This window comes from Orbicella faveolata, unplaced genomic scaffold (genome assembly GCF_042242905.1).
Source record: "Orbicella faveolata isolate gen_17 unplaced genomic scaffold, um_ofav_v1 contig_13, whole genome shotgun sequence".
Classification (NCBI taxonomy): Eukaryota; Metazoa; Cnidaria; class Anthozoa; order Scleractinia; family Merulinidae; genus Orbicella; species Orbicella faveolata.
This window is the reverse complement of record NW_028301540.1, coordinates 9171510-9196946: the sequence shown is the minus strand read 5'-3', so window position 1 is coordinate 9196946 and position 25437 is coordinate 9171510. Positions and strand designations below refer to the sequence as shown.

The 25437-nt window shown below is 40.3% G+C and overlaps 3 protein-coding genes across 6 annotated transcripts in view; 2 read left to right on the top strand and 1 right to left on the bottom strand.

Annotated features, from left to right (window-relative positions):
* LOC110052657 (integrin beta-PS-like) overlaps positions 1-16660 on the top strand; it is a 37432-nt gene extending 20772 nt beyond the window's left edge. For 3 of the 4 annotated variants that reach the window (XM_089284497.1, XM_089284499.1, XM_089284496.1), the window contains exons 9-28: positions 431-520; positions 1710-1796; positions 2107-2181; positions 2828-2923; positions 3453-3551; positions 4552-4625; positions 5133-5190; positions 5707-5762; positions 5885-5969; positions 6729-6799; positions 8884-8937; positions 9187-9256; positions 9655-9748; positions 11481-11581; positions 12136-12228; positions 12975-13110; positions 14133-14240; positions 15019-15128; positions 15469-15525; positions 16305-16660. In XM_089284497.1, coding sequence (XP_089140623.1) covers positions 431-520; positions 1710-1796; positions 2107-2181; positions 2828-2923; positions 3453-3551; positions 4552-4625; positions 5133-5190; positions 5707-5762; positions 5885-5969; positions 6729-6799; positions 8884-8937; positions 9187-9256; positions 9655-9748; positions 11481-11581; positions 12136-12228; positions 12975-13110; positions 14133-14240; positions 15019-15128; positions 15469-15525; positions 16305-16373 — 1683 coding nt within the window. In that variant the 3' untranslated portion in view covers positions 16374-16660. Of the gene's footprint in view, positions 1-430; positions 521-1709; positions 1797-2106; positions 2182-2827; positions 2924-3452; positions 3552-4551; positions 4626-5132; positions 5191-5706; positions 5763-5884; positions 5970-6728; positions 6800-8883; positions 8938-9186; positions 9257-9654; positions 9749-11480; positions 11582-12135; positions 12229-12974; positions 13111-14132; positions 14241-15018; positions 15526-16304 lie in introns of those variants that run through there. The other variant, XM_089284495.1, reaches the window with a different exon arrangement.
* A 576-nt stretch (positions 16661-17236) lies between these two features.
* Positions 17237-20534, bottom strand: LOC110052699 (guanylate-binding protein 7-like). Its single transcript, XM_020758862.2, has one exon. It carries the CDS (start codon positions 20322-20324, stop codon positions 18621-18623), a length of 1704 nt encoding a protein of 567 aa, XP_020614521.1. The 5' UTR covers positions 20325-20534; the 3' UTR covers positions 17237-18620.
* Positions 20535-21517: 983 nt separating this feature from the next.
* Positions 21518-23759, top strand: LOC110052694 (uncharacterized). The gene has a single exon (XM_020758848.2). The coding sequence runs from the start codon at positions 21670-21672 to the stop codon at positions 23275-23277; it is 1608 nt and encodes a 535-aa protein (XP_020614507.2). The 5' UTR covers positions 21518-21669; the 3' UTR covers positions 23278-23759.
* Positions 23760-25437: the final 1678 nt, after the last annotated feature.

Sequence of the window (25437 nt, the reverse complement as noted above, 5' to 3'; positions counted from 1 at the left end):
CTCCCTTGTTTCCTGTCATTCCCACAAGCCAGGTAAACTGCGATATACACGTACTTAGTTTGCCCGGTATTTGAAAATTTGTCAAAGTAGGCTCGCCCAAATCATGCCACACAATTATAGTCGATCTTGCTTTACAATGACATTCGTCGATCGAGAAATGTTTTGAGTAATGCGAAAAAATTATACCTCCGAATCTAGCGCATTACTGTTTGATTTTTTTCCCGTTCGGCCAACGGTCTTGTCGGCAAAGTACGAGGCGGTGTGTTACCATGGTTACTTGATTTGGCAGGGATGCTTTGCTTCTGTTCCGAGACAAACATTTAAATTAGCCGACGTTTAAAAGAATGGCATGGATTTTTTTTCCCTATTGACTCGGAGCAAGCCGCTTCAACAATGTCTTGACTCGTTTAACCCCAATATTTGCTTTCAGGATGCTATCGAAAAATTGCTGTCTTCTGGAAATGTCGACAACCCCGAGGGGGGCTTGGACGCTCTCGTTCAAGTGGCTGTTTGTGAAAAGGTCAGTAAATAATTTTAGCAGCACCTTCACCTAAATGCAGCATTAAACACAGCCATTTTATTGAAAGTTTTACTTAGCTCTTATTAACCGAGCGGGAGGTCTGTATGGAAGAATCTCGACCGAGGTCGTGAGTACAGACCGAACGCAGTTGGTTGGCTGACATTTTGCTTGCAAACGGAAATGAGCTTAACTTAAACCTGCCGAAATTTGCTCGTCCTCTTTCCTTTTTTCCTTTTTGTCATCAGGCTTTTTGGCACTTTCATAAATGATTGAGAAGAAAATAAAAGAAAACGGTGAAAATTTTTGTATGTTAGTTTGCTACTTTTTCAACGCAAAATGAAACCGGTCTAGATGGCGGTCTAGATGGGGAAATCTAGACCGCGGTCAATATCGATTTCAGCTAATCAAATTCGTGAATTCGGTAGTTCCCAGTCCTTGAGAGACACAGCCATGTAATAATTAACAATATTAAACACATTGCAATACAGTCGTGTGGAAAATAACTTTTTTCATATTCTGCATTTTGTTGTTTATAATGACAAAAATTAACTCTCCTGGAGTAACTTTCACCTTTTTTTCTTGGTTTTGTCTATTTTCGAACCATTTTCTGCGTTTTTCTAACGTTTTATAGAAAGTACTTTTTCACTCACTTCTAAAGAATACAGTTACGTGTTTAACAACATAACGCAAAGGTGAAATTAAAACTCACTCAAGGAAGGGAGAATTACAACAATAATAAAGACGTTGGAAAAAAATATGGCGGAAATGAAATTTTAAGTTTGCATAAAATACTATTAAATTGGGACGAAATGACGGCTATGTACATGTTAGAAATAGTTCTTTTCTAATGCTATGGGAGAGCGTAACTACAATAAATCACTTAATACGTGCACTTGACGATCAGGGACGGCTAAGGGATGTTTAGATAACATCGCATTTCTCTGTTCGCCACTGAAATAGCATTTCTGTTTTGTTGAGGTTCCTGGAGGTTAGGGTTCCTTTCGAAACTTCTATTACTGTAGATATAATTCTTTAAAAGTGTAACGAATAAGTGTAGTCTGTGTTTGTGGCGGTCGGGTAACCGGGGAGATATTGTTCCAAACAACTTTCTAGGAGAATTGATGATTCCAACTTGAGTTTTCAAAGAGTTAGTGTTGATTAGAGGCATTTTTGTGATCTCTCTTGGCAGCAAATTGGTTGGAAAAACAAAGAAGATGCTAGAAGAGTTGTAGTGCTAACAACTGATGCAGCTTATCACTTCGCTGGAGATGGACTGGTACGAATTACTCATTAACGGTTTGCTCTTGAGTGTATCGTTAGCTTTAGCGCATGCGTGTGTGCGTGTATACCTAAGCACGTGTTTTCGTGTTATTAAGGCGTGCTTATTCTGAAATGTTTGATCGATGTTTTTTTTTACTTACTAGCTTTGGGAGAGGGGGACGGAACATGCAAAAAGGCCGCGAAACTTTCCACGAAATATTTTCTGCAATTTCGATTGTTTCATTACCAATGGAATATTACAGCTTGCACGTACGCCGCGCTGAGAAAGGGAGATACTCACTTTAATTTAACTTGATTTTCTCCAGCTGGGTGGCGTTGTCGTCCCTAATGATGGTCTGTGCCACTTGAAGGACAAGGAATACACTGCTTCAACAGTTTTGGTAAGTCTCGGTGTGGTTGGAATATCCCCGAAAGCCTTTAAAAACCAGCAGGGGCCCGTTTCTCGAAAGCCCCGGAATCTTTTCGGGCCCGCAAAGCAATTTTTACTTAATCTGGATCTAAAATCAGAGAGGTGTATACGCCTGAAACTTTTGTATGGAGAGAACCTCTCTTCATAGTAAGAATATGTGAATAAAACAGCTCTGTAATCATGAGGTTTGAGATTTTGCCACGGCTTTCCGGGTGCGAAAACTTTTCGGGACCTTCGGGAAACGGGCCCCAGACCTATGTGTAATGACCGTTGAGTGGATTGCTGAGTAGAGTGATTTAACTTGCATCTTCCAGGTACAAGGAAGTTAACTGCGGGTTTTTATGCTTCCTCCGAAGTAATGCCATGCCTTTCACAGGGAAGAAAAAAGACTTCCTTCTCTACTTTCCTTCTCATCCTTCCCCCCCGTAATACCCCGTCCCCTCCGAGAAGCCCCATGCCCCGACTACATTACGGTATTATTTATGTTTGTCTACAAATACGAACATCGTCAAATTAAAAACCTAAGTAAACTGCTTGGCACTAGTTATTCAGTTCTTTGTAAAGTGCCTACAGCCTATAGACCTTTTTTAAACCTATATTTCCTTTTTGCATTTTAGGATTACCCATCTCCAGGATTGGTTCGCGAGATTTTACTTGAATCTAATGTGGTCCCAATCTTTGCTGTCACATCCAACGAGAAACCAATATATGAGGTAATACTAAGCCGAGCTAAACTTGTTTACGCGGAGGAAGACTAAGTTATAATCCGAGTTACAATCCGAGATGTATGACTTTTAAAGTTTCAAAATGTCGCTAACATAATATAAATGCAATTTTCAACATGGGAACCCGAGGAAAGAATTTTCATTGTTCAACCCAATTGTGGCCATCTTTAATTCACTGTCTGTTCCATGTACTATGGGAAACGAGCCTCTTGGTCATGTATGGTCTAACCCGGTGTTCATTAACTCAGTATTAAGATGTTTTGTTAAGCGATCAGTTTATTACTCAGACATCGACTATAGATGAATATCAGGGTTGTTATATTGCAGTTATCATAGTATATCTTTTCACGCATTAGTTTTATTCTACGAAGTGAAGTTGAGATCTCATGAAGGATCTCAGTCTAGAATATTCCTGACCTCTTTATGTAACCTAGGCCCCAGAAAGTTGGGAGAAAGTTTCAGCCTGGTTTGCTTTAGTCTGATTAACGTTTATTCATTTTATACTGTTGTAATTTAGCAACTGGCGAAGTTTTTGGGCAACGAAACTTACGCCGAGGTAGGCGAGCTACGAGACGACTCGTCAAACATTGTGCGAGTTATTGGAGAAGCGTACAAGGTGTGTAATATTATAGAAATGAACATTTAGTCGCCAGTTTAGAACGCTAAGTTCTAGGGAGTTCGGATAAGGACTCTGTTTAGAGACACTTCACGGGTTTTCGATTTTAAGAATGAAAATAATTGCACTCGCACGAGAGTTGTGATCAGTTTCCCAACGTTGTTATTTTATAGTATGACGTCATAAGGACTCGACATGCTACTAAGCATCTTGTCTAATGAAAAGCATATCATCACAGAACATTTATTTTGAGTTGGATCCTTCATATGTATTTTTTCCCACGATGTAATGCCTAATCGGCTGAGCCAACTTAAAAGAGATGATCGATGGTGGCGTCAATTTAGTGTGACACGACTTTTGGTTGCAATACTCGGACTGAAGAGATTTCATCTAAGCTATCGTGCACACAGTCCCCTTCGTGTCCAGTGGCTCATAAGATTATATGCAATGTTCATTATCAATTCGAATCAAAGCCAAAGTCAAAGCTTAGAGACTTTTGAATATAGTAAGAAAAATACTATTTGACCCCATCCGCCACCAAAATAGTAAAATACATGGTTTGAATAGAGGTAAGGGGCATGGTGAGGCTACTTCCGGCAATTCTGTTAACAAAAACCTCGTCTGTTAAGAGTCACGCTCTTGTACATACAATCTGATCCATAAAGATAAACAAATCTGAACAATCGTGATTGAAAATTGTATAAAAACACAAATGAAATAAAACCTGGGGGGTCCAATGGGAGATGGTTATCCCGAACAAGACTAAAACAACTGGCAATGAGCTCAATTTAATTTGTGTCAGCCGACGTCAAGAGCAATAAAATTAGCCCACATTTAATAAAAATCTTGGTCTTTAGTACACAGAGGTCTTATGAAGTAGAGATTGAAGCACTAAATATTAAACTCAAGAGCTGTTTATTTTTTATGGACTTCATCTGATAGATAAGCTCATCAATAATTTAATAAATCTTATAAATTTCTTTCACTCCATCAACATTAGAAAATAGCCCGCACAGTGACAATACGAGATGTTGACTCTGAAGGACTGAAGCTGCGTTACACTGCAGTATGTCCGTAAGTACCTTGCCGTTGTCATGTAACTGCCCATGAACTGTCCTTTGAGTAGCCTGCGAACGCAGGCGTATCTCCCACTGTCGCTTGTCTCCGTCGGAATCACGTCTGCGTTTGCAAGCTATCCTTTGACTTTCAAAGTGTAGGAATTTTAAAAACATTGTACGTACGATGCCATGAATAGTCATCAAAATTCAGGATCAAAGTACAACAAATTTCGTTTCACATATAGTCTAGTTGATGTAGGCTGCACATATTCGTCACAAAAGTAGCTTGTGAACTGATCCAGGCATCAAAACTAATTACTGGTAAGCCTGACGTATTCATGAATATACTGGACTGGTTCAGCTGCAAAAATAGTTACACTATAGCAAATTGCACCAAGTTTAGCCTGTGATATATGCGAGGACATATCATGTTTTTATTTTCATCATTTAAATATGGAAATAGTACCTGTTCCATATTCCGCCTTCCTGTTTAGATATTAATTTGTGCTCCTTTTTTTTTCAGAAAGGGAAAAGTTTACCAAGACACAAAAACATGTACTGGTGTTGAATTAGGAGATACGGTAAAATGGAATGCCATTTTTACAGATAGCTCTCAATCAATCAATCAATCAATCAATCAATCAATCAATCAATCAATCAATCAATCAATCAATACTTCAATCAATCAATCAATCAATCAATACTTCAATCAATCAATCAATCAATCAATCGATCGATCGATCAATCAGTCAGTCAGTCAGTAGTCAGTCACCCCGTCAGTCAGTAGTCAGTCAGTAAGTCCGTCCGTCAGTCAGTCAGTCAGTCAGTCAGTCAGTCAGTCAGTCAGTCCAATTTAGCCGTCCTGTTTATTTCAGTTTGTCCCGTTTTGCTCATTAAAGCCTTTAGTTTTGTTAGGTGACGTCTTCGTTTCTATTACTATTACAGTTTGCTCAAGTAAAGGTCGCTTATGATCTATGTTACCGTTTAGACAATTAGTAAATAATTTATTTCCACTTTTGATTACATCAGTTATTTTATGTCTTTTTAGAAGAAAAACACTTAAGGATTAACTGAGAATATACTTTTTATCATTTCAGGTATCCTTTCGAGTGTCTGTATCTATGACCAATTGTTCAGACGACCTACCGACAAAGTAAATACTTCCAATGTTCAAATGGTTTTCAAAAAGAAACCACCTCTGTAGGTTGGGAGTTTTAGTATTTACATTGCTCTTGGAAGTGACAAATATTACATTCTTCGCTTTTAATTTTGTAGTTTTTCTATCAAGACTCCGTACGGACAAGTCTTCCTGAAGCTTTCTTACATCTGTGACTGCGAATGTGAGAAGAAAGAAAATATGGTGAGGTTCTTTATTAATTGATCACGAACGCGTGTACAACTCCTTCTGTGAAAGTGGAAGTTGATTATTGACACTGGTATGAAACAAAAGAGAAGTATTTAGTTGAAGAACACATGAGAAAATATTTTGCTATATGTGACTGACATTTTTATTTTCCTCACGCGCTGAGTGACGTTATCACTCGGTAAATAAGAGCACACAGGAGCACAAGCCGTGTTTGAAGTAATATATCAAACACGAAAGACCACGTTTGACCACACTCCAAACACCGAGAAGAGAGTGGAAAATGACGAACTTCCAGGTGTTTGGAAATGTGGTCAAACACTGCCTTGAGTGTTTGATATATCGGTCTCAATCGAAACCAAAACCAAGGAGAAAGTGGAAAAATATAATCGTGAAACGCCATGCTAATTAAGATCAGATATTTAAACGCCATTACGGTCATGATTTCCTTTGTTTAAACTTGATGAATTATTAATGAGCTTGAGAATCACTCCTCAGGAATATGTGTTTCTTGTTTTCCGTTTGCCGCATCCCTGTCTTGCGACGAAACTGAGAAAAAAAATGCTATTCTTATTTTTGTTCTATGTTATTTCAACTAGAGGAAGAAACCAAAAGCGATCTTGAATTGGATTTGCTTAACGTCTTATTGCGCGCTTGGGATTAACCTAGTTGCTTTTATTTGGGTTTGCTTCGATTGTTGTTATAAGATTGTTTAAAAGCTGCTCTCAGCAGTCGCGGTTTACGCTGTTCTTTTAGGAAGCCAATAGCACCATTTGTAGTAACAGAGGCTCTTTGATGTGTGGAATATGTTCCTGCAACGATGGATGGTAAGTCTAGGACTAATACACAGCAATCAACAGTCAATTTCTCCTTACAGTGTCAAATGTTTTGCCAGTGAACAGGTCACGAGAATAACGGAAATGATCAAGTAAGGTATCGATCAGTCTTATTTGTCGTCTTATTGTACAACCAGTGCATTAGAGTTGTTTTGAACTGAGTGTCGTCAATCCAAAACTAAAGTAATAAATCTGACACAGACACAGACGATCCATGTAGCTGATGCAAAGCGCAGGAAAACGTGCGCGAGCGAGACTCGATTGGTTTTGGCTCAAATCCTGATTGGATGGAAAAGTGGCTCGAGCTGGAAACAAGGGACCCTTTTACGCTCGTTTCTTGCTCTCCAAACTTCCCAAGTGAATCATCCACTTGTGTCATGGCCCCATGATGTAAAAGTACGAATCAATTGTTTGATGACATTGTTAACTGAGTGCAGATAAAGTTACCACGAAGACTACTCGCGCGAGAAAACAATTTTTCTGACAACACGAACTGAAGTTTGCTCACGGTAAAAAAATGCATCATTGGAGTATGATAACTGTATTCATACTGAGATTGATAGCGCGGCTTTGCTAGCTATGTCAAACGAGACAACATTGGTCTTCTTCAGTCCCTATTGTCCTCCCATTCTGAATTACCAACGTGGTAAAAAACCCGTTAAGGTGGCCGAACACAGTTTTCGCGCGCGCTTTTGCTGATGCAATTCAGCGCGTGCACAAAGATTGCAAAAAACAAACATGCCGTCAATAGAACGATCATTTTATTTACTCAACACCCGTACTATCTGTGCTATTTTTCTCTATAATTGAACGCAGTGTATTAATGGCTTTAGTCTTTTATCACAAAGATATGTTAGAAAAGGTAACGATGTAAAGAACCCAGCAATTCTCAGCTTTTTCTTTGTTACCGAAAGAACCCAGTTAAATGCAGCGCATGCGTAGTAAGTCAAAAAATTGCGATTGAATGAAAAATTGCACTCTCGGAAATACGCCTATTTCTCGAGAACCACTCATTAGAATTTCACGAAATTTGGTAGGAAAATACTTTAGGAAATAAGTAACTGGAGTATTGAAAATAATTGAACTTTAACAGAGGAAATTCTAGATATTCCAGTGAACCTTCAAGAGGGGATAATTAAAGATCTTTCTGTTAAATTATTAGCAAAATGGTGTTAACTTGTGAGAATCGTTACAAGTTTGTTGCATGCAAATTATCAAGAAAATCTAATGACTAGATTTTCTACAAATAAACAAAGCCGATTTTAAAGGCCTTTCTGTTTTTATTCATGTTGCCATGGCAACGGCACCCACGCCAGCTTAACCATCAAAAAACCAAAGTTTGTGTTATTAACTTGCTTGCTGCCATTTTTGGCGACCGAGAGATCAAGGGTTTTAGAGAAAAAGGTGAATGAAACACAGGTATGAAAAACTGTGTTCAGCCACCTTAATCACTTTTCTCATGGTAAAAATGGCTAACGGTATTGCTCGTGGGCGCGTACGCACGACGGCGACGACGGCGCGGTCGCGAAGGTGGCGGCCATACTCCAGCTACAAGGTTGGCAGAGACATGCAGCCTTGGTTTATAGCGTCCTTCTTTGATATTGGACTTCCGTGTTGTGATCAATTGACATCTGTCCAAACAAGGTATCCGCTGTCCAGTATCACGTGACCATATCGTGGGCTCAAAAGGTGGTTTTCAATTGGATCGCGGGCCCATATGGAGTTAATTTGTTGTAATCAGGGCCCGATTTGTTCGGAAGCCGGATAACGCTGATCTAGGTTAAACGTTAACCGAAGAAATGAATTTTCTTATATACTAATGTTTTTCACTGCTTTTGCTTTGTGTGGTTTGAGATTATTCAAACTCAAAACAGAAGGCCAAACAATATACAGAAAACCTCACTGCAAAGTTACAAACTGAAATCAAAATTCTCGCTTATGCTGGGTTATCTTGATCGGGCTTTGAACAACCCGGCCCCGGAGCTCCGTTTTTAGGCTTGGCTAAATCTGTATATTAAATGAAAACCGTGACCTTATATCTCAGGCGGTTCCATCTCCTTTTGTTATCATTTCAGGGCAGGCGAATACTGTTCATGCAGAACGGAGGATGAACGGAGGGGTTGCCCAAGGTATTGATTTTATTTGCACGTCTGACGTGTAACTTACGATAAGTAGGCTGAAGAAAATGCGACCAAAAGAATATCAGAAAAAGGTCACATGGTGTAGTTTTATGAAATAAGAAACAAACTGATTTCACGTGCCTAAGACATACAAACTTGGAAATTTCCTCTACATCGATTTGCACGGTTCCAAAAAAATGCCCAAACCACCATTCGGTCTTGCCGCTCATGCTTAAGTTTTTCCTTTGTCGTTGATAGCAACAACGATGGTACGTGTAGTGGCCAAGGATCTTGTAGCTGTGGCAAATGTTACTGCGACGATACCAAGGTATAGAGCTGGTTTGTCTGGGGTGTCTTAAACGTGTCTTATCCATTGATTCATTGGCTTACAGAACAACTTATAACCTTGGTACTATTAACACTAGAGTAAAGACATCTCACTGAGTACTGCTAAAACTGCGGAGAATATACTTTAAGACCTTCGTCTTTGTCAACAACTTCGTACGAAAATGATATCCACGCTCATATCTTTGAGGCAGGTGATTTACGGATTTTGAAGTCGTATTTCGAAGTCATTTTGCTACATAGCTTTGCTCTCGTTCCTTTGTCATAAAAAATAGTTAATAAATAATGACAATGGCAAAATAACACACTATTCGGCCATTGCAAGCTCTTTTGAGAGAGCACAAAAGTCACTGTTGTCCCATCGTTCATTTTTTTTTATAGGATCCTAAAGGATTAATTTATGGTAACTCATGTGAGTGCGACACCCTTAGTTGTCCAAAAGACCTTGAAAATGAAGAGATATGTGGCGGCCCAGGTATGCTGATTTCGTCCATCACATACACTTTGTGTTTCGTTGTGGCGGAGAATATCGAAATCTATTTAAGGACGGTACCTACTTTTGTTCGTGCGCACACGTTCTGCGCATCACGCAAGCCATGGTTTAGCTCCACGCGCGCGCTGGGGCTGAAATTGACGCAATCAACTACGCTATCACGCTCACGACTAAAATGAAAGCAAAATTCTCCTACTGTGACCAAATCAAGTTTAATGAACCTGTACTTAAACCAGGAACACCAGAATAACAGCATATCGCTAACCACAAACTGTTTACGTCTTCCAGCTGAAAACCTAGCTATTATCTGTCGAAAATTATACTGAAATCCAACTGTAAACATGTACCTGCAGATGGCATAGTGCGCGCGCAAAACAAGTGCGAGATACGCAAATGTCTCACTTACTGGGAGGTGACAGGAAAAAATGTAACGGGCACCGTAAAAGTTTTCAAAAAAGATCAATAACTTTAAAAAACGCGTGGTTACCCCTACATTTTATGTTATGAAATGGAAGTGGCAAGTCTATTCAACACGTGATTAGTTTCTGGTTGTGAGCAAAAGGTATTTAAACTGTATTTTAGCTGAGCCAGAGGAAGGCTGTCAGATACGTTAAAAGAGCTTTTGCAACGATTTTGTTAGTAAAGGCGAATTCTATGGAAATCTGTGAAGAAATATCCTTTCCTTCTTTTCTCAGGAAAATGCTGATGTCAGCATTTTTGCTGAGATTCGAGGCTAACTATCTCGAAAAAATACGTGACTACCCCCATTTTTCTTTGTGGCTTCCAATAGCACTCGCAAAGATCTACTTTTTCCGCGTGGTCCTTACCTGGCGCAAAAACCTTGGTATTTAGTAGGCACCGTCCTTAATTTGAATTACAACTACTGACAATCAATGAGGCTGTCGAATTGATTTTAGCGGGCGAAGTGTTTCGGCTTGCCTTCGCATGGGGTATGCGAGATAAAAGGAAGTCAGACAAGGGCAAGCAGAGAAAAACCTCAAAAATTTCATGTTCTGTGGGCAACATGCCTGGAACAATAAACCAAAACTAGAAATCTCGAAGAACAATTCTGCGTTCCTCGCAAAATACTTGGCAAAGCGTGACTGGCTAAAACATTGGCATGTCATCATTATACATTTCTCAGCCCAGTCCTGGAGTGTTAAACAAAATGTAAGCTAAAGACAGTCTTGTTCCAAATCAAACCTTATTGCTCGTATTAATTCTTCTCCAGTTGTTAATGTTGTAGTTTCGTTTCTGCTTTTTCTGGATTTCAAAACTTCCCCCGCGTTTCCATTTCAATTTTTTTTTTTTTTGCAAAGCTTGATGTAGATTATCACGTTACTGCACTCAGTGAGTCGGACGTTTCCAAAATACAGTATTTCGTGGATTTCGAGATACTAGCGACCTCCCAGTCGCTTGTAATGCATATTCTGGTTTGATATGTTCCGTTCTAACGCAAAATCTACTTCGGTCCATGGGACTCCACATTTGGACGCATCGCCAAAGGCAAACATGGCGGCGACCAGGTGATCTAAAAATCTAAATCTCGAACACTTTATATTCAAACCACTTACAAAAATATCGACTTTAAACCCAGTTAAAGAGGCGATGAACAATATTTTTTAGACATTTTTCAGCCAAGGTGCCCATAGAATTTTGATACTGATAAAAAAAAAAGGATTACTCTCTCTCTCTGCCTTTTCTTTCCTCTAAGAGCGCGGATTTTGCGACTGTGGTAGATGTAACTGCACCGAAAACTGGAGCGGTCCCTCGTGTAGCTGCAGTACCAGTTTAGAGGGATGCACAAAGGACGAGGTGAGGTTAAACCTACCCTAGCAGATCACCTTGTCACCTTAAGAAGATTTTGTGCTCGCACTTTTATTTCTTTTACAAAGCTAAGTTAACTAGCAGCGATATTTTTTCGGTCTACTCGAGTCAGCTCCGGGTGCACGCGTTTAACTGTTTTTCTTGTCAACTTTTGGGATTACCAAGTTGAAATTAACATTGGCCTCGACAAATTAGAAGTAAACGCTCGTTGGGTCCAAAATAGCGAGTAGGAGTTTTTTCAACTCCCAGTTCGAGTTTTAAACTTCTAACAGCTAAAACGTATTTGAGTCAGCAATCGAAAATGCCATGAACATGTTTTTCGGTTGCTTTCGATGCCAGGCCCTGTCCACCAAGCAAAAGACCTCTTAAATGCCCTTTACCGGTACGACAGAATAATATATCTCGTTTGGGGAACTTTTCTACATCCTGTTATTGCTTAAAGCAATTCAAGTTGTCAGATTTAAAATTTTGTTACATACTAACTTACATGTAGCTATCTGTTTACAAATTGATGTGTGACAAACTTAAATTTTCTTTTTTAGGTCCTCTGTAGCGGCAGAGGAACTTGCAGATGTGGAGCTTGCGTGTGTAACGCTTCCTTGCCCTACAGAGGCCCCTTCTGCGATGAATGCCTGGTAAGAGATTTAAAACATTGTCATCAATTCTATTATGACAAAAGCATGGTGATCTGGCCTGTTCCAATGACGCCAGAATTAAGATGTAAAGCGATACAATTCAACAAACACAGCTTTACAACGTTGTATAGTCAATTTTCATGCAGTCATGGATTAGCACGCCTGAAATAAACGTGACAGCTTTTAGCCGCGCTATTTCGTTCAACGAATGAATGAATGAATGAATTCAAGCATTTGCCTCTCTACCGTTGACTGATTGCCGTAAACAGTATACTCCGGGTGTATATAGTAATGTAGTGCATAGGCCTCTTTTCAGCTGGTCACGTGACCCTCTGTGTAAGCTACATCAATAAGATAACTACAACAACATTGTTATAAACGTTGTCGCACTCTTTGCAACAGTTAATGAGGGTCCACCAGCTGATGAAAAAGGGTTCTTCTGCGAGCATTAAGTCTCAGAAACCACTAAGGTTAGGTCTGGGAAGTTGGGCCAACTAGGGAAGTGGTCTGGAATAATAAGGTTATTATACAATAAAAACGTTCACGACGTCTAGTGGCTGAAGAGCCTGAAATGAAACCTAAGAATATTGCCACTTAGCTGGGAATGGGGTGATACCAGCGCGCTGCACCTGTTGAATAAAGGAGGTGAAGTAAATTCAAGTCACTTGCTGCAGTGAAACATAAATTACTATGTGCAGTAGACGTGCGCACGCATTGCGGTCCTAATTTCTTGGTTTGTATTCCAGAGCTGTATAGGCAACTGTGAAGCTAATAGGGCATGCGTGCAATGCCGAATGTTTGGTACTGGAGAACTTGTCGGAGAGGAATGCTCTCGAAAATGCAAGGATTTTAAAATCACTGCTGTGGACAAGTTAACACCTGGTAAGCGTACAAAATTATCTCTGTCGCAGTTTTTTCCTTGAGCTTGTGTAGCTGGAGGGAGTTCTTTGTTTTGGTAACGAACTACAGCTTACTTTAGCGAGAAAGGCAGGCGCTTGTCCATCTCACTGACCGCAAGCTTTCGCGCACGCGCCACTCCCTTTCCCTATCCCCCTTCAATATGAGTCCATTTCTTCTGCACGTCTCAAGCTTTCCTGAACATCTCGCGCTGTCTATCACCCACCACCCTTGATTGTTTTGTATTGCTCCCGGTCTTGTGCCTCAAGCTAGCTCGGCACTTCCAGGCACCGTAAAGTTCGTTAATAAGGAGAAAACGTGCGTTAGTCACTTCGTGGAATGGCGAACTACATGTAATTATCATAGTACTACTTAGTTAAACGCTCCATACAACAGAAAAATATTTCTGGAAACAAAGTGTGGCATTTGATTTAAGAGGTCACGTTCCAGGAAGTCTTCGCCCATACCATCAGCATGCGATTGTCTAGCTCCTTGGCAGGGTGGCGATGGGGGATCTTACCCTGATTTCACATCTTTTTCTGCCAGTATAAGCACTCTATCGATAGAACGTTTTCACTTATGTGGCCGGCAGCCATTTAAAAGATGGCAACTCCCACAGGATTGGTTTGGAACACAAATATGGCCGCCGTGTCATTGTTTTGGGACTCCAATATGGCTGCGTGACGTCACGTAAAAGCACTCTATACACATGTTTTGCTACATTCAAGGTAGTTTGCAGATGTTGAAAAACAAATAACATTTTGAGTGGGAAGTATGCAGTCTTTCATCTGCTGGCCGGACACACCTGGTTTTCGGCTAGGTACACAAGATCTTTCCTGTTTTTCATTACGATCTGTGTACAGTTAGTGCAAATCTCCAGTTAGCTGTTGGTGCTAAAAAAATGCATCGCCATCTTCCAAGGTAGAGTTAAGCTTCTAAAACCTACCATAAGGACTGACCTATACTAAACAGCCTCTTGCAAACCTCTATTCATTTACATTTTTCAGCTATGGGCAAACAGTGTCGCTTTCTAGATGAGGACGATTGCTACTTTGGGTTCGCCTACACAATAAAAGCAGATGGACAGTTGGAGATTTCTACACAGAGAAACAAAGGTTAGCATTTAAATGGAATATCGGGATTTCTCAAATTGGTTTTCACCCATTCCTTAACGAAGATGATTCACCCATGTTCAATTTGTTAATTAACATCACCACAATTGTAAACGTATGAAGACATAAATTATTGTTGCGATTGTCAAATATCCCAGAGGGTACTCCCATATGTAAAGGACGGGGGTGCTCGCAGGAAATTTTGAAAAGGACCCCCTAAGAGTTACCAAGATCCTGTTTTGAGGCCGTGGCTTGAATTGTTATTTACCCTTAAGAGATATCAATTCTAAAACAACACATTATCTCTTGTCATATTTTTTCGACTCAATACCCTAAAAGGTACCGCAAAAGCTTGTTTTTTGTACAGCTTAGTTGTTCTATTAGTTATTTTATTTTACCCACGCTTTAAAATCATTGTAAAGCGCTATTGAATATCGATAGAAATAGCGCTTTATAAATAGAGTATTATTATTATTATTATTATTATTATTATTGTTATTATTAAAAGCTTCTTTTATGGACCTTTTGAGGCTAAATACCCTAATAGCTACCAAAACCGCGTTTTTAAGCCCAAAAAGGTACGACAAGCACCCTCGTCCTTTCAATATGGAAGTTTCCCCCTTGTCATAGTAGTTCTGAGTATTTCTTAGGTCATCATGAGAATATCTTCTTATCGAAGATTATCTCGCCGCGACCGATTCTTGCAGTAAAAGAGAATTCAACCCGCCAATGCATTTGCAGGTCTGTAGCTCAACTGCCTCTTTCTTTTTCCTTCCTTCAGATTGTCCATCTGAAATGAGGGCACTGTTAGTGATTCTCAGCGTAATTGGAGCTGTGTTAGCTGTTGCTTTAGCTCTTTTACTAATATGGAGAGTATTAGCGACGATACAGGTCAGTATGACGTCACCCTTTCCACTTGGCCACCGGGAGCATTTGATAATCAGCCACGGGTCAGCTGCCTTAAATGCTTTCACAGCATTTAAAAAAATTAAATTGAACTGCAAACATAACGGAGAAGTTAGATGATTTCTGATTTGTTCTCAGCTGAAATAGCGTCTTACACGGAAGCAGCCTGTTAAAAAGCTGGGAATGAAAGGCTTGGGGCTTAAGATTATTATTGGGAATGGACTTAGGAATTCAGGATTACCGACTGTTCCATGAATGTAAACTCACTTTTGGGGATGCCTTTATTGCACGTTGGACGATTTTCACAATTTCGTTTTATCTTCAGGACCGGCGAGCGTTTGCAAAATTTGAGAAGGAACAACAGAATGCAAAATGTGTTATGGTATGCTTGAAAAATTTTGTAGTTTACCTCATTATTTTTACTTTACAGCATATGAGAGGTTAGGTACTGCGTCCTGAACTATCGGCAAACAGTTCCACTTTAATTGATACTTGTTACGTTTCCAACAAACGAGAGACTGCTCACTATCACGTTTCTCTAATGATTCTTGGTGTCGTATTGCATGACATTCGGATTAGTTTACTTTGTTTATATTGATACCTACCTACTTACAATATTTTTTTAAATAGAATTTACCTAAAACAGTGAAGTTAGACAGTCATTCATTCCTTCCTTCCTTCCTTCCTTCCTCTTTCCCTTCCTTCCTTCAGTCAGTCAGTCAGTCAGTCAGTCAGTCAATCAGTCAGTCAGTCTGAACAAGCTCCTTTGGAAAAGGGAAAAGGTTTGTTTGCAGGTTAGCTGCTAAGTCACTCAGTCATTCAGATGCCTGTCCGTCCCCCTTCAATTTTATCCGTCCTTTCCTTCCTTCTTAAATAACCTGTTCTAGGCTCAGGGTTTGTGGGGGCGAGTGAAAACTGAGGGAACGAATAGAGCACGAGAACGAGGGAGATCTGGAAAATTGATACTAACCGAGCGCCTGTAACAGGCTAGTAGTGCGTAGTACAGCTATACAAGTAACGCAGCTGGCTGTTTCGAAATGCAATGGCTCAGATGCTATTGTAAACAATCCGTTAGAATTTAAGTCAGGACTATAACTAGATGGAACAAACACTGTAAGGAATCCTATGCTGACACTATCCTTGTTTTTCTCTCGAAAACAGGCTGAAAACCCCATCTTCAAACCAACGACCACAACCTTTCAAAATCCCATGTACGGAGTTAAAACATGAAGCGGAAAATTATAGATCTAGACAAACATCTTCCGTGATAAGGTACCTGTCAGGGGGACACCTCCGGTACCATTACATCGAATTGTGGTCCAGACCACACGTAAACGTGTGTCTGGCGCCTTCAGGACACCACTCGTTAGGGGACAGTTAGACTCTCTCTAAGGTGATCCCTCTCGGGAGATTCGATTTAGTTAGTCTTCCATTCATGACATCGATGTGCATAGTTGTTAGTTGAATGATGCTATGGTCCGCTTGTGAGTCGAAATAAAAGTTTTACGTACTTTTTATAGCGTGAATTTAATATTCTTAAATCAGTAACTATAGAGAACAAAAAAGGTTTTTCATGTAAGTTACCAGTCTCTAAACGCAAAAATTGTGTTTGACATCTCGGTTAAACAGTCGCCACGACAACAAAATTTTGGCGTCGTTAGTATGCTTTACCGGTTGACTATAAACAAACTCCATCCGCAGCATCGGACGAACTGTAATAGAGTGGGAATAAATGGACATCATTATCAACTGGCAACTGAAAGGAAACTGCCTGTAGCAAGCGGATACGTCATGTGGAGGGATTTTGAATCATCTTAAAAGACCCTGGTCAGCCTCCGCAGTTTTCGATGCCATCGAAATTATTGATATTGTATGATGAAGTGATATTTTGTTGCTTTACTGTAAGTTGTGTTCCTGAAAGTATATAATATAGCAGAACCCCGGTAACTCGAACAGTTACCGGGGTTCTACTGTAGGACCCAAATATATTAGCCAAACTCGTGCATGTAAACAAGGTGTGGCTGACTAGGTGGCCCTTTTATGCTTCCTCGCACCGAAGTTATAACCTCAATAACGGCATGCAAGACAAAAAATTCCAAGAAATGTACATTTATTACCTAGTAAAGGAGTTAATTAACGGCGGTTGAAATTAAACAGGATTGTTTTCATTACAAAACTCACAATCCGGAATTTGAAACTCTACTTTGTCGAAGCTGAATTGGTTTCTTCTCAGAATATTATTATTGGATACTTTCAAGCTTGACACAGAATCAAGGTTATTTTTTTGAATATCAAAGTTTTACTAGCGCATCATCCTGCTACCTACTTTCCAAAGGTCTACATTCCCAGACTCACGGACGCTCTACCAAATCTTGTCACCACAATTTTCGTTTTGCAAAGGCGTCCACGCTCGAAATAAACAAATTTCACCAAAACTTTTCACCATAAAATGAAAACTATATATTGAGAAACTGAACAAATAGGCCACGTTGTTCAATAGATCAATCTTCTAACATGGATCCAAGGCTTTCAGGTCAAAAGTGCAAATTTTTTAAGTTTCTTTTGACCCCCAATTCCCAAAAGAGACTTGCATACGTAGAAAGCACCACCCCTGAAATATAGAGGTTTGTCCCGAAAGCCTCGGAGTCATGTTAGAATATTGATATTTCCTGTTCCCGGCGAAGCAATTTAATTGATATTTCCCTTGAAATCAATCAATAGATCCGACAATTTTAACGCTTGAAAAGTGTTTGCCCTGCCGTCAGACAGACAAACGACGCTACACTCCTTTTTTTCTGTAAGAATATATTTTAAGAATTTTGAGCTTGAAATGAGCGAAATTTTAAGAATATTTTAAGCATAAGCAAGGTTGAGATTTTGAAAAGCATATAATTTTGTGTTGAAAATTTGTAAATATAAAATACAATTATGCGTTTTTAACTAAACCATATATAATTCTCCCTTTCTGTAAACTGCAAAACTAACCAATTGCAAAGAAGAACAGGAACAGCACTAGCCGTATGTTCCATGCTAATAACAAGTAGTTTTGTGTGTTATATCAGGCTTTATCGCCTGCAGTCTGGCTCCAAAATTACTTCAACGCCATCAAAGTCAATAAAACAGAAAGGTCATTCGCCATGATAAACTAAGAATATTCACAAGAGTATTGTCAGTTTAAAATGGGCAGAACAAAAGAAAAGAATATTTAGCCTAGACCAGAAGAACGATATTCTTATATAAAAAAAGAGTGAATTGACGCTCCTTACTTTAAAAAAAAAAATGTATATTGCTGGGACTAAAAATCACCGCCGCACCTGTGAAATGGAATTGATGACAGATATTTCTTTGCAAAATAAACAAAAACTTAATGTATCTCGTTTGGATAGGCTCACTAACACAAAGTTTCTAATAATTTTACACGTTCCTACATCGTACCAAAGGTGACCGACGTAACCGCAAAGGTTTAATAAAGGCAGTTCAGTTTTTGTTTTTGTTTCTGAATTCCGCTCTCTTTCCCACCGCAAGCTGTTTCAGAGCTGCGTAGTTCACCTTCCTGTATCCCTCATCGCTCGTTAGCACCGCCCACGGATACAGTTTCTCCACATCCTGGGCGATAACACCGTGCTCAGTCCCTCGTATGCCCAGTTCGGCGACCGCTTTCTTGGACCACACCCAACTGTAGCTCTGGAGACCAATCTCCTCAAACTCTGAATGCGGCATGGCTGTGATGTTTTCTTTAAGGCGCGAATCGCTGAAAATTGCAAACAGTGCCGCACCGCCGAGGACAGTGTTTATTACATCTCTTCTCTCCCTCTCTCTCGATCTTCTAGCTGCTGCTTCGGCTTCTAATCTCCTAGTCTCTTGTTGAGCTCTTCGAACGTTTTCTTCTTGAATTCTTTTTTGTTCTTCTGCTCTTTCCCTCTCTCTTCGTTCTTCTTCCAGCCTCCTCTCTCTCGCGCGCGCTTCTTGTCGGCGTTGCTCTTCCCGCTCCCTTTCTCTTCTCTCCTCGTCCGCTTTACGTTCGCGTTCCTCGTCCAGGCGTTTTTGTTTTTCAATTATTTCTTCTTTCTTGGCAATAGCTTGAGATATCTTATTTCGAGTTTTAGCTCTTTCCGGTTCCAGGGCACACTTTTCCTTAAACCTCTCCATAATTCCATTCTCAGAGTACTTTATTTTATCCAAGTCCTTTTCCAAAAACGGCTCGACGATTTCTTGGAAACTGCGGTCACACAAGTTTGTTTCGAGGGCGGCGTACACATCTGAAAATCCACTCCACGAATTCTGATTGATTGCGGCTTGAAGGTTCCTGGCGAGGTCAGCGATCATTTTTCCGTCCATGTATGCTCCACCAACAGTCTTCTTAGCCGGAAAGCGCTTGAAATCCTCCGCAAGAGAAGACGCGACATTTGCATAATCGTCGCGCGGGAATTGTTCCAAATCGTTCAGTCGTTTCGCGTCTCCCACGTATGGAATGTCTCTGACCTTGATGCAGTCGCGAGAAAAATGCCTCCCGATGGTCTGTCCGCACTTCCCGTCGAGAATAAAATCTTGTATCTGACCTTGTAGAGTTTTTCCCGGTGAAGGAGAGAGCGAGTCTCTCAGAATTACCATCAGTTCTGGGAACGACCTGGTGTTAGCAGCATCCTGTGTCCAAATTTGTTCGGTTAAGCGAGACACGCGATACAAAAACTGTACGTTGTGATTCTGCACTGTTTCCCTGGCAAAAAGCGCTAAACCCGAGGACAAGAGAACTGTGAAGATGCTCAACAAATCAGTGTTCTCGTTGTTACCAAGATTCGTTCCTTCTGTGTCGAGTAAAATTGTGCTTCCGGCGCCGTTTGCGTCACGCACCACTGAGATCCACACGCCAGTGGTACATGGCTCGATGCTGTCATTCGTCTTAAACACTTTCTGAACTCCCTGATTTCTATTTCCGTCGAGAAAGTACCTGATAAAGTTTAAGTTTGTGGACTTACCGACGCGTGAATCCCCAATCGCTCCCACTATCTTGACCTGTCTGGATAGAGCCTCGATGTCACTAAGTGCATCATTACCGAGGATGAATTTCTTGATTTCATCGTCGTACTTCAGCAGCGGTTTGGCTGGTGGACTACTGCAGCGAACTGAGCTCAAAAGAGCGGAAAATATCAGGTGTAGAACGGCGGCAAGTTTTAATTTCATTCTGACAAGGACACCGGCAAAGCCTTCAGAGACTCCTTCGTGGTAGCCGGCCGACGTAAACTGATTTTATGGCTTGTCACGTCTGCTTTTATATTGCGTGGCCACACAGAAACATTATACGTACTTTGACCACGTGTACTTTTTATCTGCTGAATCTTTTCATTGTTATAATCGTTATCTTTTTACTGGGAAAAAGACCACATGTTTCACTTTGTTTCGGAAGTGAGTCATTTCAAGGGAAAGTTCCCTTAGTCACGTCATGTTATGAAGTGCGTGTCTAATATAATCATGGGGTTTGAAAGCGTTTGTATTCACTTATATGACACTGTATATGACCTTATAAACGGGTTAGTAACACAATTATTTACAATCAATTATTATCAGCAATACAAATTACGACAAATTTACTTGCTTTTGGATGAACAGATAAATCCCATTTTCATATTTTAATTCAAATGCCACGTCAGTTACCAAGGGGGCTTTCCCTTATTCCGGGAAAACCTCTCTTCCGGTCGACACGGTGGGAAAATACTGGGAACTCGTGTTACTTGTCTTGGAATAAAATAAAACTAAACATTGCTCTAGCAAAGGAATTGAACCATAATTGATAAATAACGTACGAATAGCGACATTGTGATAATTTAAGATTAAAACAAAACAAAACAAAAAAAAGCAGGGGGAACAAAAGCTTTTCCACAGAAACTATTTTGCTGTCCAAGACATACCTCTAAGCTACATTTTGACTTGCCACCAGTCGACCTTTCAGCTTAATCCTTCGCTTATTCATGTCCCTCAAACGAAGTAAGAGGACACTCTTCGAGCGACGAAGTCGAAGAATTATTGGAAAGGACTTTTAGAAAGTCTAACCTACATTCAAGTTGTATTCAGTGTCCTATTGCGGGTAGAAAATTTGCAAGTATGAAGATATAAAACTTCTAAAATTAATTCTAATTTCGCTGCCACCGAAAAATCTCTATGTCTATCGTAACGTTTTGCCATAAAAAAATGCTTAGACTATCACAAAACGGCAATTCTGGTTTTTCTTCTGCTCTGCTGAAAAATGTGCCGGATTTTACTGCAGAACTATGATTAATATTTCATTCCAAGAAAAATAGGAAATTCGGTGTTTTTACCCTATTTTTGAAGAGGGATTCGAAAGCGGGAAATTCCCAACCAAATGACGTGTCCAAAGACTTGTTTTTGTGGCTTGATACGCGCCTATTTGAAAACAGTTTTTCTCAGTATGTACTGCAAAATGAAGCTGCTGGCGTCTTGTTTTCTCATAGCGATGTCCGTCGCGATTAATTTCGCTTCGAATGCTTAAGGGGAGTCAGCTCGACTTCTCATGAAGTTCAACAAAACGCAGAAAACTTTCGAGTTGAACGAAACTGTTCTGGAAGAATTGTCTCAGCTACAGCGACCAGTACGAGTGATCGCTGTAGTAGGCGATGCCCGGATTGGAAAATCGACCACAATGAACCTGGTAAGCCACATCTGGACCAAAGTGAATCGAAACAAGGTGGAAGAAATATTTGAGACCGGTGACACACTCGACTCTGTCACGCATGACGTATGGTGTCACATCATCCAAGACGAGCGAGGAGGTAACGTCGTGTTGCTAGATGTAGAGGGCACAAATTTAGGTGACGACGCTCTTACGATTCAGCTAAGCATGTTTACAGCCCTGATTTCATCCGGCTTGAACGTGTTTGTTCGCGAAGTGTTTCAGAATAATAACTTACACTTCCTATTTCACATGTCACGCCTAAGTGATCTTGTCTTCCCGAACATTAGTATGCAAAACTTTCCAAAGTTACAAGTAGTCATCCGAGGTGCACTACGCGAACCTGGAGGTAGAACGATCGAGGATTACACTAGAGATTCCATAGTGGAGCCTTCTTTCCAAGAATCTATGCAAGAGGAGAGAAAAACAATAGCCAAGCACTTCCCAAGAAATCAAATCGCTGTGAGTCAGATTCCGTTAGTGAGTCGAGAGCTGTTCAAAGATTTCGAGAAACTACGCGAAAGTGACTACTGGTCTATAATGGAGCAGCTAGTTGGCAAATTCAAAGAATTTCCAGTAAAAAAGACCTTGAGGGGAAGTCCCATAGATGGTAAAGGTTTAGTGGAGTTGGCCGTTAGACTCGCGGAGACGATGAATGCAAACTCGTGGCCAGACTTTGCAAATGTTTACGACGCCGTGGAAAGAAATATTTGCAAGAGAAGCCACGTCAAACTTATCGAGCCGCTTTTTGCGTTAGTGAAAGCCGAGGAGATCGAGGAGAAAAGTGGAGACGCACTGGACGCGTTTAAAATGGAATGTGAGTTGGAAGGTGAGATTTGCGCTGCTCGAGACGATCTACGGCGCATCGCTGAAGAGAGGAGGAAAGCGGAGGAGCTGGAACTGAAGGCGAAGAAAGCTGAGGGTGAGAGATTAGCCGCGGAAAAGAGACACGAGGAACAGGAAAAGAAATTTCAACGTGAATTGTCGATCAAAGATGATCAGATCGCAAAGGTAAAGAGAGAAAAGGAAGAAGCCGAGATAAAAGAAAGAAATTTTAAACAACTTCACGAGGAACAACTGAAAACCATAGCTTTGCTTCAGCAAGCATTAAGTAAAAAAAGCAGCAGCCTGTTCGATTTTGTCGTACCTGTTGCAGTTGGAGCAGTTATTGTGATGAGCGACAGGGATTTAAAGCTAAACATAACCACACTACCCCACTCCCGTTACAATGTAATTGGACTCGAGGGCGCCTGCTGGGAATGGAATGAAATCGCTCAGAAAACTTTCGGACTGACCGGGGAGGAGTGCGGCGTGATCGCACAGGAAGTAGAGAAGTTGTATCCATTCGTCGTTACCAGAGGAAAGGATGGCTACTTGTTGGTGCGATATGACGTGTTACACCAGATTATTAACACTCGACATGGCAAGAAATGCGCGCCGGAGTGTTAACTTAAAAAAGGGGGGAGGAGGGGGGTGGGGGTGATATCTTCATCCAATCAGAAAAAAAAACAAAAAACAAATTCAATGGTGACGTAACTTACGTGGCGTGTTTTCCCGCGCTTGACTCTGACTGCATTTTTCAATCCTGAAGTTTTAAGGCGGTTGGTTAACTGCGATTATGTCTTTTTTTGTTTGGTTACTAGGATTTTTTGGCTTTATTTTTTTCTAGTTTTGATCCAAGTTTACACGCAATGCAAAACCTCTGAAAGTCCACTTAGCTGAAGAGGGAGAAAAGTTTAATTGAAACTACTTAATATAACTTAAAAAATAGCCTATCATATGTCCATATTTTAATTTTGTGAAATTTTCTGTTTCCCTTAATTAAAACATACCGAGTGCCTTGTTCAAGCCGTGATTTGTTATTTCCGATTTTTAGCATATACTCAGACAGAGGTATTAAAGATAAACGAACAGCACGTGGAGATTTTAAAGACATTTTCCGTGTATCACTGGGTAGATAGCAAAAGTTCTTTCTTTGCCCTTTCCCCTTAAATGTTCAGTTTGACCTGAATGCCAAATCATCTATGGATAAGGGCAAAAAATCTTGACATAGAGGGAGGGGGGGGGGGGGGGGGCAATTTTAAACAAATATATAGACTTTTTAAATTGTTAAAGGAGCTCAGTCACAGTATTTTGAGTTATTTTGGCCACATACAAAATTAGCTTTAAATGGTAGGAAACCTGAAAATAACAGTTTAATAAGATAGAAAAACACCAAAGAGATAATGATAAACCATAAAGGAACAAGGATGGCTAAGGATGGAGAAGATTAACACGGATTACAAACGACGAATTTGAAAAATTGAGGCTAAACCTTTCAATATGCGCAAACCGTGACTGAGCTCCTTTAAGGCTCAAGCCGGGAAAGTAAGACAGCATGATACGTATACAAGTGGCTGAAAAGTGTTATTCAGCCTATTTTTTTACAACAATTGCTACCAATCTCGCAGCAATCTGATTGGCTAATTTGCCGTTGTCGATAAGAGTCCAGGATGACTATAAAATGTTTAAGCAAGCAACCGGAACTTACCACTTACCTCCTTAAACGAGGTTACAACCGTAATTTCGTCACCAAACAAATACGACGAGCCGCCGACATCCCCCGCAGACTCTCGTTACAAACCAAAGACGTCAACAAACCTAAACGTAGACCATTTATAACTACCTTCAATCCATCACTCCCTCACATCTCTAACATCATTAAAAAACATTACAATTTGTTGCTCTCTTCTAACCGCTGCAAAAACGTTTTTCAGCATTTGTCTGTTGTAGCCTTCAGACGCTCCCCTAACCTTCGTGACTTACTAGTTACAGCTAAACTCTCTTCTAATTCTTCTAATCCCCAACTACCTTCTGGTTCTTTCCGTTGTGGCAAAAACTGTGCTACTTGTCCCTACATTTCTCACGGACTTACTACATATACCTTCTTTTCTACCGGGGAAACGCGCGCCATAAAATCCAACCTGACCTGTGACACTAAAAACCTCATCTACGTGATTCAATGTAACCGCTGTAACTTACAATACATAGGAGAGACGAAACGACGATTAAAAGACCGATTTAATGAACACCGCCGTACCATAGATAACCCTAACAACAAATCTAAACCTACTACAGCCGCCGAACATTTCCTGTTCTCTCCTAACCACACTGCTAATGACATGCAATTAATCCCCATCGAAAAAAATCATTTCTAACCGAGACTCTATCCGTAAGGCCAGGGAAGCTTTTTTAATTCAAAAAGGCAGAACAATTGATCCTAATGGTCTGAACATCCGCAAAGAAACATATTAATTGTTTCCATTTGTTTTCTTTTATTATGTTCTTTTATCATGTTATTTTATTTTACCGTATGCTTATCTTCAATTTACACTATCTATTACTTTTGCGTATTTCCGGTATTACGTAAATATCGGCTACATAAAACCACGCACCAATGTAAAAATCTTCCATTGTACCTTAAGAAGGCTGGTTTGGCCAGCCGAAATATAGTACACCTTCAAAAAATCATACTACGTTGTGTCGGTTTTTGCTTTTGTATTCTTCAAGAGTCCAGGCAACGCTGCTCGCGTCAATGTGTCAAGCTCTTGGACACGCTGAAAAAAACAT

Coding starts and splice junctions, on each gene's coding strand:
- LOC110052699 (XM_020758862.2), bottom strand. CDS start 20,324: ATGAAATTAAAACTTGCCGCCGTTCTACACCTGATATTTTCCGCTCTT.
- LOC110052694 (XM_020758848.2), top strand. CDS start 21,670: ATGAAGTTCAACAAAACGCAGAAAACTTTCGAGTTGAACGAAACTGTT.